Source organism: Podarcis vaucheri, assembly GCF_965113315.1.
Source record: "Podarcis vaucheri genome assembly, chromosome: 16".
NCBI lineage: Eukaryota > Metazoa > Chordata > Lepidosauria > Squamata > Lacertidae > Podarcis > Podarcis vaucheri.
Window position 1 is genome coordinate 8,706,645 of NC_138754.1, and position 9,967 is coordinate 8,716,611.

The 9,967-nt window shown below is 46.6% G+C and overlaps 1 protein-coding gene across 3 annotated transcripts; it reads left to right on the top strand.

The window, feature by feature from the left end:
• Nucleotides 1-2,331: 2,331 nt before the first annotated feature.
• LOC309520433 (uncharacterized protein) lies at nucleotides 2,332-7,453 on the top strand. 3 transcript variants are annotated; one of them, XM_082202205.1, is made up of 3 exons: nucleotides 2,332-2,452; nucleotides 4,434-4,632; nucleotides 4,718-7,453. In XM_082202205.1, the coding sequence occupies exon 3, from the start codon at nucleotides 4,842-4,844 to the stop codon at nucleotides 6,798-6,800; it is 1,959 nt and encodes a 652-aa protein (XP_082058331.1). In that variant the 5' UTR covers nucleotides 2,332-2,452; nucleotides 4,434-4,632; nucleotides 4,718-4,841; the 3' UTR covers nucleotides 6,801-7,453. The 3 variants fall into 3 exon arrangements, with proteins under 3 accessions (XP_082058331.1, XP_082058329.1, XP_082058330.1); XM_082202203.1 differs by having other exon boundaries at nucleotides 4,434-4,533; XM_082202204.1 differs by having other exon boundaries at nucleotides 2,356-2,460; nucleotides 4,434-4,533.
• The last annotated feature ends 2,514 nt before the right edge of the window (nucleotides 7,454-9,967 follow it).

Genomic DNA, 9,967 nt, shown 5'->3' on the forward strand with positions numbered 1-9,967 from the left:
TCCCCCCTTACGCACGCACTGCGCACGCGCAGGCCGACTCCGTGGAGGGGAGGAGTTCAGTTCTGCCTCAGAGGTTTCAACCCACAGTCTCTATGATGCCTTTATAGTGATTTCCGGTCCTCTGCCGCAGCTGGGAGGAGCCGCCATGTGCGGGGCAAAGAGTGGTTGTTGGGAGTTTGTAGGAAAGGGTTGGGAAGTGAAATGATGAGAGTGACGAGGACGAGACACTTTCTTTTGCTGCGGGGGTTTCAAATAATCAGGTCCTCTAACCTTGTGCCTAGGGAGCGTAAAAACTTTAGAACCTTTTTTTAATGTACGCAACCACAGCGGCTATAACTTTAATAGCAAAAAACTGGAAAGGTGACTCAGTCCCCACAAAAATTGACTGGCAAGGGAAGATGATAGAATATTTAGAACTTGCGAAAATAAATGGGAGAATAAGAGGAAACTCAAACCAGAAAGTGAGTAAAGATTGGACAACATTTAAAGAATATCTTAAAAAGTGCTGTGACAATGCAAATCTCCTGACAGATTTAGACTGAATTACAAGGAAATTTTAAACCAAAAATTTCTCTTTGTATGTAACAGGAAAAAACAACAAGAAGTGTGTATAGACCAGCAATGTGTAAAAAGTACAATGAGGTGAATCGGAAGTCAAAGTGTGTGTAATGTCAAACAATATGTTGCTACCGTTAGTGTCTATGGTTTGTTTGTGTTGCTTTTTGGTTTATGTAAATTGTTTTGCAATAAGGAATTAAACTAAGCATCCCCAAACTTGGCCCTCCAGATGTTTTGGGACTACAACTCCCATGATCCCTAGCTAACAGGACCAGTGGTCAGGGATGATGGGAATTGTAGTCCCCAAAAACATCTGAAGGGGCGAGTTTGGGGATGCCTGAATTAAACAAACAAACTCCTGCGAAGACCCGAATCTGCCTGCAGATCTGCAGATGCGACCTTCTTGAAATGCCTCCTCCTGCGAGGGAGACAGACGGACATGTAAAAGGAAAAAAGGGGAGGGGGGGAGAAGACTGGAAACCCTTCCAAACATACAGTGAAACTGGTTTAACTTGTCTTGTCTGTGGGAGGCATGATATACTTGTGAAGCCTAGAAGCTGGAGGTTGTAAATCAGGCATAGGTAAACTCAGCCCTCCAGTTGTTTTGGGACTATAATTCCCATCATACCTGCCCACTAGTCCTGTTAGCTAGGGATCATGGGAGTTGGTAGTCCCAAAACATCTGGAGGGCCAAGTTTGCCAACGCCTGTTGTAAATCCACCCTTTTAAATAATGCTAAAGTGGAATTAAGATTGCCGGAAGAAATATCAAGAACCTCAGATATGCAGATGACACAACCTTGACGGCAGAAAGTGAGGAGGAATTAAAGAACCTTTTAATGAGGGTGAAAGAGGAGAGCACAAAATATGAAGCTCAACATCAAAAAGACAAAGATCATGGCCACTGGTCCCATCACCTCCTGGCAAATAGAAGGGGAAGAAATGGAGGCAGTGAGAGATTTTACTTTCTTGGGCTCCGTGATCACTGCAGATGGTGACAGCAGCCACAAAATTAAAAGACACCTGCTTCTTGGGAGAAAGGCAATGACAAACCTAGACAGCATCTTAAAAAGCAGAGACATCACCTTGCCAACAAAGGTCCGTATAGTTAAAGCCATGGTTTTCCCAGTAGTGATGTATGGAAGTGAGAGCTGGACCATAAAGAAGGCTGATCGCCGAAGAATTGATGCTTTTGAATTATGGTGCTGGAGTAGACTCTTGAGAGTCCCATGGACTGCAAGAAGATCAAACCTCTCCATTCTGAAGGAAATCAGCCCTGAGTGCTCACTGGAAGGACAGATCCTGAAGCTGAGGCTCCAATACTTTGGCCACCTCATGAGAAGAGAAGTCTCCCTGGAAAAGACCCTGATGTTGGGAAAGATGGAGGGCAGAAGGAGAAGGGGACGACAGAGGACGAGGTGGTTGGCTAGTGTTCTCGAAGCTACCAGCATGAGTTTGACCAAACTGCAGGAGGCAGAGGAAGACAGGAGTGCCTGGCGTGCTCTGGTCCAGGGGGTCATGAAGAGTCGGACACGACTAAACGACTAAACAACAACAAAAGTGGATTGCATATAGAGGTAAGGAAAGCAAACCACGGTTAGGTGTTGTTTCCCTTGGGCCCATCATGTTCTGCAAGCTGGGCATCATCAGCACCTTCTGAAATGGCCATTTCCCCATTCTTCCGCCGGGGACTTTTCTCACTCCGCCCGCGACTTATTTCACGCCGCGTTTCCTTTTCCCCACTTCCGACTTCCAGCGCCTCTGGAGTCGCGCTGCAATGACGTGTCCGAGAGGCGGCGCTGCGAGCGCGCGGGGTCCTGTTGTTGCACGTGGCGGCGGCGGCGGAGGAGCAGCAGGAGGGGTGACAATGGCGCCTCTAACGGCGGGTGGCGGAGGTGGGTGGGTGGGTCTGCGTCGGGCCTGGGGCTGGTGGTGGAGAAGGGCCGGCTGGAGCCCCGGCTTAGCTGGGGAGGCGGGAGGGGGAAGAGGCAGCTGCCCCTCCCCCCCAAATCAATACAGATCAATAAAAACGCATAGCAGACGGAGGTTCTGCCCCCCCAAAAAATAATCCTGGCTACGATCATGCGTGGCGGGGGCGATGAAGAGGTGGAGGGCGGTGGTGGGATTCCGAGGAGGAGGAGGGTAGGGTCGCCACTGGTGTCATAGAAAAATACAGGACAGTATAATCTAAACAAGCTATAGCTTAGGGCCCCTCTCTCTTGGGCGTTGCTGTCAACATTTCCCTTTTTATAAGGGAAAGTCCCTTATTCTGAATAGGATTCCTCGCAAGAAAAGGGAAAAGTTGACAGCTATGCTCTTGGGCCGCCCCCCAAAAAATTATGAGTCTTTATAAATTGTGTTTCTAAAGGAACTTTTGTGATTACCAAATGCCAGTATGTTTGCATTATTAAGTTTGTTATGAATAAAGCATCATTTTAATAAAAAACAAAAATTCCTTCCAGTAGCACCTTAGAGACAAACTTACCGTAGTTGGTCTCTAAGGTGCTACTGGAAGGAATTTTTATTTATTGTTTATGTTTCGACTATGGCAGACCAACATGGCTACCTACCTGTAACTACATCATTTTAAGTTAGAGCTTAATAATTATTTCACTGTTAGTGTACTTCTTCTTAACTGTATTTCACTGCTCATATACTTATTCCTAATTGTATTTCAGTTCAACAGTTACTTTGATAAAATATATATTTTGTTATGTGCAAATGGCTTTAGATACCTATTAGGTCCATAAATTACCATATAGCATATAGTCAACACAAAAAAACTGACTTCAAAGCAACCCATTACAATCCACTGCAGCCAAACAGGATGCCCCCTCTGGAATTTGTCACAGTGCATAGACGTGGATTTGTCAATCTGCCTGCACTTGGCTACCCAGAGCTTAAATACATGACCTTTCAGACATGTGCATTTGGAGGGGATCCCTAACTTGGCGGAGAAAAAAACAGCTGAAATACAGGACAAAACTATCCATACAGGACGCAGCGTTTTACATTGAAATACGGGACAATCCTGTACAGTGGTGCCTCGCAAGACGACACTTTAGTGTTTCGGCTGCAGTGTGTAGGTGTGTCGCGTGAATGCTCCCTGCGAAAGGTGTTTGTTTAACACCCAGTTTGCTAGTAAAACTGATTCACTGTGTCACAAAAAGAAGCACGCCTAAAAAGTGTGTCACCAACATGAAAAATTTGGAAAGCTGTGGTGCAGGCCCTTTCGCTGAATGACAGGTTGCGTTTTTTATGCTGTTGTCACTGGATTGTGGAATGTCCTTCCCTTTGCCATACACAAAGCAGCAGCCATCATTTGGTTCACATGTCTTGCGAAAGCTTATATTTTTGGCCAGGCTTGCCCAAACCCATAAGACTGGACCCTGTTTTACATGTGTGAATCCTCTGGATTTCTCTTTTATTTGATTGTATGTGCCTTTCTAGGGACGCGGGTGGCGCTGTGGGTTAAACCACAGAGCCTAGGACTTGCCGATCAGAAGGTCGGCGGTTCGATTCCCCGCGACAGGGTGAGCTCCCATTGCTCGGTCCCTGCTCCTGCCAACCTAGCAGTTCGAAAGCACGTCAAAGTGCAAGTAGATAAATAGGTACCGCTCCGGCGGGAAGGTAAACACTGTTTCCGTGCGCTGCTCTGGTTCTCCAGAAGTGGCTTAGTCATGCTGGGCACATGACCCGGAAGCTGTACGCCGGCTCCCTCGGCCAATAAAGTGAGATGAGCGCCGCAACCCCAGAGTCGGCCACAACTGGACCTAATGGTCAGGGGTCCCTTTACCTTTATGTGCCTTTCTATTGCTGTTTTACAGGTTTTTAGGTCGGTCCCCCCCTTTTAAATTATGTATTTGGTTTCTTTAGGCCAGGCGTCCTGAGCCTTGGATCCCTAGATGTGCTGGGAAGAAGCGAATTTGTACCCTTCAAAGCGCTACACAAGACCATGCACCAGGCTTCCTCACAGGTTTGCTCCCTTACCCATCCACACCACAGTGAACACTTTGGTGAAAGGGTGGGATATAAAAGTGAAAAATAATACTCCACATCTGAATTCTTTATGAAGGTACACAATAGAGGGTTCTAGTCTTTTTCCTGAAGGATACATGAATTGCTCAGTAAGTAATTTTCTGTCTTGTATTCTTTTGTAGGGCTCTTCGCTCTGTTATAGGAGGCAATGCTGTACGGTGTTAACTTCCAGTTCCAAGTTCCGTTTAGTCTTTCGCCACCTTCCTTAACGGTTTTTTCTACGTGCTGTGCTTCTTACGTGACAAAATGCCGAAAAGAAAATGTAGATTTTCTGTCGAGCTACAGAGGAAGTATACCTGTTTCAGAAGAGGTAGAGATGACTTTGAAGGTGAATGCCTGGTATGTAGACCGGGTACGTTCGTCTCTGTGGCGCATAAAGGAGGACGCGACCTGCAATCGCACATGGACTCCGAGAAACACAAAATAGCAATTCGAGGAGAAGCTTCTTCAGCAAAATTGGCAAACGTTTTGGTAAAACCCTGTAACAGCAAATGGGAAGATGAAGTGACCGCAGCAGAAGGAACTTTCGCTTTTCACACCGTCAAACACCACCACAGTTATAATGTGATGACATGCACATCAGGCCTCTTGAAGACGATGTTCCCGGATTCTGATATTGCGAGGAAGTTTTCAAGTGCAAAAACCAAGACAGAGGCAATTGTAAATTCTGTACTGGCTCCTGATTGTTTGGAAAACGTTCTGAAAAGCCTTGAAGAAAACGAAATAGATTATTGTGGCGTTTCTACTGACGCCAGTAACCACGGTCCGGTCAAGGTGGTTGCAATAGTTATTCAGTATTTTGACTGGAAAAGTGGCGGTTTGCAGTCCAAAATATTTGAAATGAAAAGCCAACCCAATGAGAGCGCAGATACAATCTTTTCGTACGTGAAGGAAACTCTTGAGAGTAAAGGACTGCTAAAGAAATGCATAGCGTTCACAGGTGACAACTGCAACACAATGTTTGGAGGGACACAGCAGGATTCAGAAGGAAGAAGTGTGTTTGTAAAGTCGAAGAGTGAGCTGGATAACAAAACTTCCATTGGTGTGGGATGTCCAGCGCACATTTTGAATAACTGTGTCCATCAGGCAGCAGACACGTTGGATGTCGACGTTGAGAGCATCATTTTCAAGATATACCAGTACTTTCACATCTATAGAGTCCAAACGGAGCAGTTAAAGGAGTACTGTGAATTCGTGGACACTGAATACAAAAAGCTGCTGTCTCACAGCAAAACACGCTGGTTGTCGTCCTTTCAAGGCATCACTAGACTCATTCACGTGTTTCCAACCATCAAGGCATTTTTCCTCTCACAGAACAAACCGCCAACAGTGTTGCAGGAGTTTTTTGAGCATGAGCTTAGCGAGGCTTACCTGTTGCACTTGCAGTCTCTGATGAGTATGTTTCACTCCTACGTTTTAGAACTCGAAAGGGAGAATAATTCGGTTGTGGAGGTTCTGCAAGTTCTGCTTTGTGTCCAGAACATGCTCGCTGAACGCAGGAGCAACAGCTTCATGTCCCTCAAGGTCAAGAGCCTTCTGAAAGAGAAGCGTGAGGCAGGTTTCGGCGCGGAGTGTGACAAATTCTGCGCAGAGGTAAATAGCTTCTATGACAGCTGCATAGAGTATCTGGAAAAATGGATGGAGCCCATGAAGGAGTTTTCATGCTTCATGTGGATGTCTCTTAGTGAGTCGCTAGAGTGGGACAAAGTAGGACCTTCCATAAAGTTTCTCCTGGACAGGGATGTGTCCATAGATGAGGGGAAGTGCTTCGATCAATTCTGCAACCTCGAGAAGTTTGTGGATCAGTTTAAAGGCGACGACGAGTTCATTAAGCTCCAGGCACACCAGAAGTGGACCAAGTACTTTGAGACTTCCAAAAACGTTATGTGCCACTCGGAACTTTTGAAGATGGCCCAGGGTTTTTTTGCCCTCGCGTCACATCCTGCAAACGCGGGCTTCTCTTTCTCTCTGAGCAAAGAGAGAGGCAACTTATCCTTGGACTCGCTGCGAAGCATGGTGCTACTGCAATATAATTATAAGCACGTTACCTGCAAGGAATTTCACGCCTATCTCTTAAGCAATAAGCAGCTGTTGAACAAGATCAGATCTACAGAGAAATACGCTTGGGCCAAACAGCGTCGGACAGAAGAACGAAGTGCCTCTGAAAGTGTTTCAGGAATTTCATACAGCGTGCCGATGTATTGAAGCACATGTTCTATTTTTTATTGTAATTTGAGCACATTTACTTTCACAATTGCTTACGTATTCGATTATAACCACTTTGATTGTTTGTATTACTATTATTTTAAAGTGAGAGTCGTCATAGCGATCCGTAGTTAAAGATAGAAGTCAGGAAATGTGTATTCTTTTTTGCTCTTCAAAATATGGCATCCCTCTGTATCTTGTCGTTTCTGTATACATTAGCAGGAGACGCTTCCTCAAGATGGCCGTCCCAGCTCAGATTGACTAAGGCTAGTTTGTTTATTTGAAATAATAGAGTGAGAGAAGGGGCGGGCAGGGTGTGATTGATTGCCTTTGGTTAACTGCAGTGAGATTTGTTTGCATGTTTGGAGCTGGGGGGAGGAAGAAGAAGATATCCCGCTTTATCACTACCCGAAGGAGTCTCAAAGCGGCTAATGTTTTCCTTTTCCCTCCTCCCCCACAACAAACACTCTGTGAGGTGAGTGGGGCTGAGAGGCTTCAGAGAAGTGTGACTGGCCCAAGGTCACCCAGCAGCTGCATGTGGAGGAGCGGGGAAGCGAACCCAGTTCACCAGATTACGAGTCTACCGCTCTTAACCACGACACCACACTGGCTCTGGATGGATTGTTGGGTCAAGTAAAGCACATTGATTTGTATGCTGTTGGTGGATCCTTGTTGACTATGGCTAGTTTTTAAACGCTGCACCGATAAACTAGTTTGGGCCAAGACTTTTCAAAACGCAGCAGGCAAAAGAGCTGCCTTAAACAATAGCAATTGGGCATTGGGAACGGCAAGCTTGGGAATATACAATGGTACCTCGGGTTACATACGCTTCAGGTTACAGACTCCGCTAACCCAGAAATAGTACCTCAGGTTAAGAACTTTGCTTCAGGATGAGAACAGAAATCATGCTCTGGCGGCAGCAGGAGGCCCCATTAGCTAAAGTGGTGCTTCAGGTTAAGAACAGTTTCAGGTTAAGAACGGACCTCCAGAATGAATTAAGTACTTAAGCCGAGGTACCACTGTACAAGCACTCTCTGCTTGGCGAAATGGTCTCTATAAGTTGTCTCGTGCAGAAACTGCCTGGATATTAAGATCTGCAGCACAAGCCCTCCTGTAGCATCAGGTCAGGCTGGAAAAATACATCTTGCTGTTGTTAACTTTGGTGTCTGGTCTTTGACCGTAAGATTGATTGATTGATTGATTGATTGTCCTGCCCCCTGTCTGAAGCACCGGAGAGACACTGCTAGTCAGTGTAGACGATACCAAGCAAGATGGACCAATGGGGCAATTGCTATGCCCCTCTTTAAATCAGCCCTTTATTCACTCAGAACCATGTGGACTAGAATCATACTATTATATTTGAGGGCAGAGCTGGAGCTGAGTGGTAGGGCATCTGCTTTGCATGCAGAAAGTCCCGGGTTCAATCCCCAACGGCATCTCCAGGTAGGGCTGGGAAGATCCCCTTCCTGAAACCCTGGAGAGCTGCTGCCAGTCAGTGTAGACAGTACTGAGCTAGGTGAACCACTGGTCTGACTCAGTAATGCCACCATTCCTTTTGTGGAATGGATGCGGGGCGTGCAAGAAATGTTGCAGTATGTGGCCTGCTCCTTTCGGGGTGCCAGCCAGCCAGCTGTGACCTTCCCAAGGTACTCCATTCCCTCCTTGCTTTCGCCTGGCTCCTAAAGACATGCAGTGACGGTGCCAGGGAAGCCTTTCCAGGGACAGCGTTTTGTACACAGGGAGCCACTGCAGAAAAGGGAAGACGGGAGCCGGACTCCCAACCACATCTAGAAGGCCACAGGCTCCCCATCCCTGTCTTAAAGGTAAAGGGGCCCCTGACCATTAGGTCCAGTTGTGGCCGACGCTGGGGTTGTGGCGCTCATCTCGCTTTATTGGCCAAGGGAGCCGGCGTACAGCTTCCGGGTCATGTGGCCAGCATGACTAAGCCACTTCTGGCGAACCAGAGCAGTGCACGGAAACCCCGTTTACCTTCCCGCCGGAGCGGTACCTATTTATCTACTTGCACTGGTGTGCTTTCGAACTGCTAGGTTGGCAGGAGCAGGGACTGAGCAACGGGAGCTCACCCCGTTGCGGGGATTCGAACCACCGACCTTCTGATCGGCAAGTCCTAGGCTCTGTGGTTTAACCCACAGCGCCACCTGCGTCCCTGTCTTACACCTGCGCAAATGCATTAATGCACCGTTCCTGTTTGGCTGAGGACAGGTACGAGGAACCTGTGAACCTCCTGATGTTGCCAAACCACAACTCCTACCATCCCTCCATAGCTCAGTTGGTGAGAGCATGTCTATGACCCCCTGATCACTGGCCATGTTTGCTGGGGCAGATGGGAGTTGGAGCCCAAAGTCATCTGTCCTTCTCAATGACAAGCCTACTCTGGTTGCAGTGGTTGGTGGGAGTTGTAGTCCAACAGCGCCTGGAGTGCTGCACACATTCCGCATGCCTGAAATGCATGGAATTTTTTTTAAAAAACATGGAGAATTAAAAATGGGATACCTGTGGGAAAGGCCTAGGAAAAGTCACTGCAACAGGATAGAGAACGGGCATCATGCCTAAACCATACATTTAAAATGCATTCAACACACGGCTTTCCCCCAGAGAATTCCAGGAGCTGTAGTTCGTTAAAAGGTGCTGGGAATTGTAGTTCTCTGAGGGGGTGAACTATAATTCCTACAATGGTTGTTTTTTCTTGTATACGTCATGTGCAATCCATGTGCGCTTAAAGTGCTTTGAATATATAGCATGGATATGACTAAAGATGCATTTTTGTTTTATTATTTCCTCCTTTCATAAAAATTTATATACTTGCTTGATCGTAAAATAAACCTCCAAGAGGTTTACAAAGATTATCGGTTTTAAAAACAAGCTAAAAACAACCACAGTACAGTGTTTGAAACGTTCTTAAAAAAATGAAAACCAGCAATAAACTAAAAAGATTGAAACACGCACCAGTGTTCTACATATCTGGGTACAATGCTCTAAATCAGCCTTTCTCAACCTGTGGGTCCCCAGATGTTGGACTACAACTCCCATCACCCCTAGCTAGTAAGGCCAGAGCTCAGGGATGATGGGAGTTGTAGTCCAACAACATCTGGGGACCCACAGGTTGGGAACCGCCGCAAGTCTAAACAAAAAATGCTTTTAGCTGG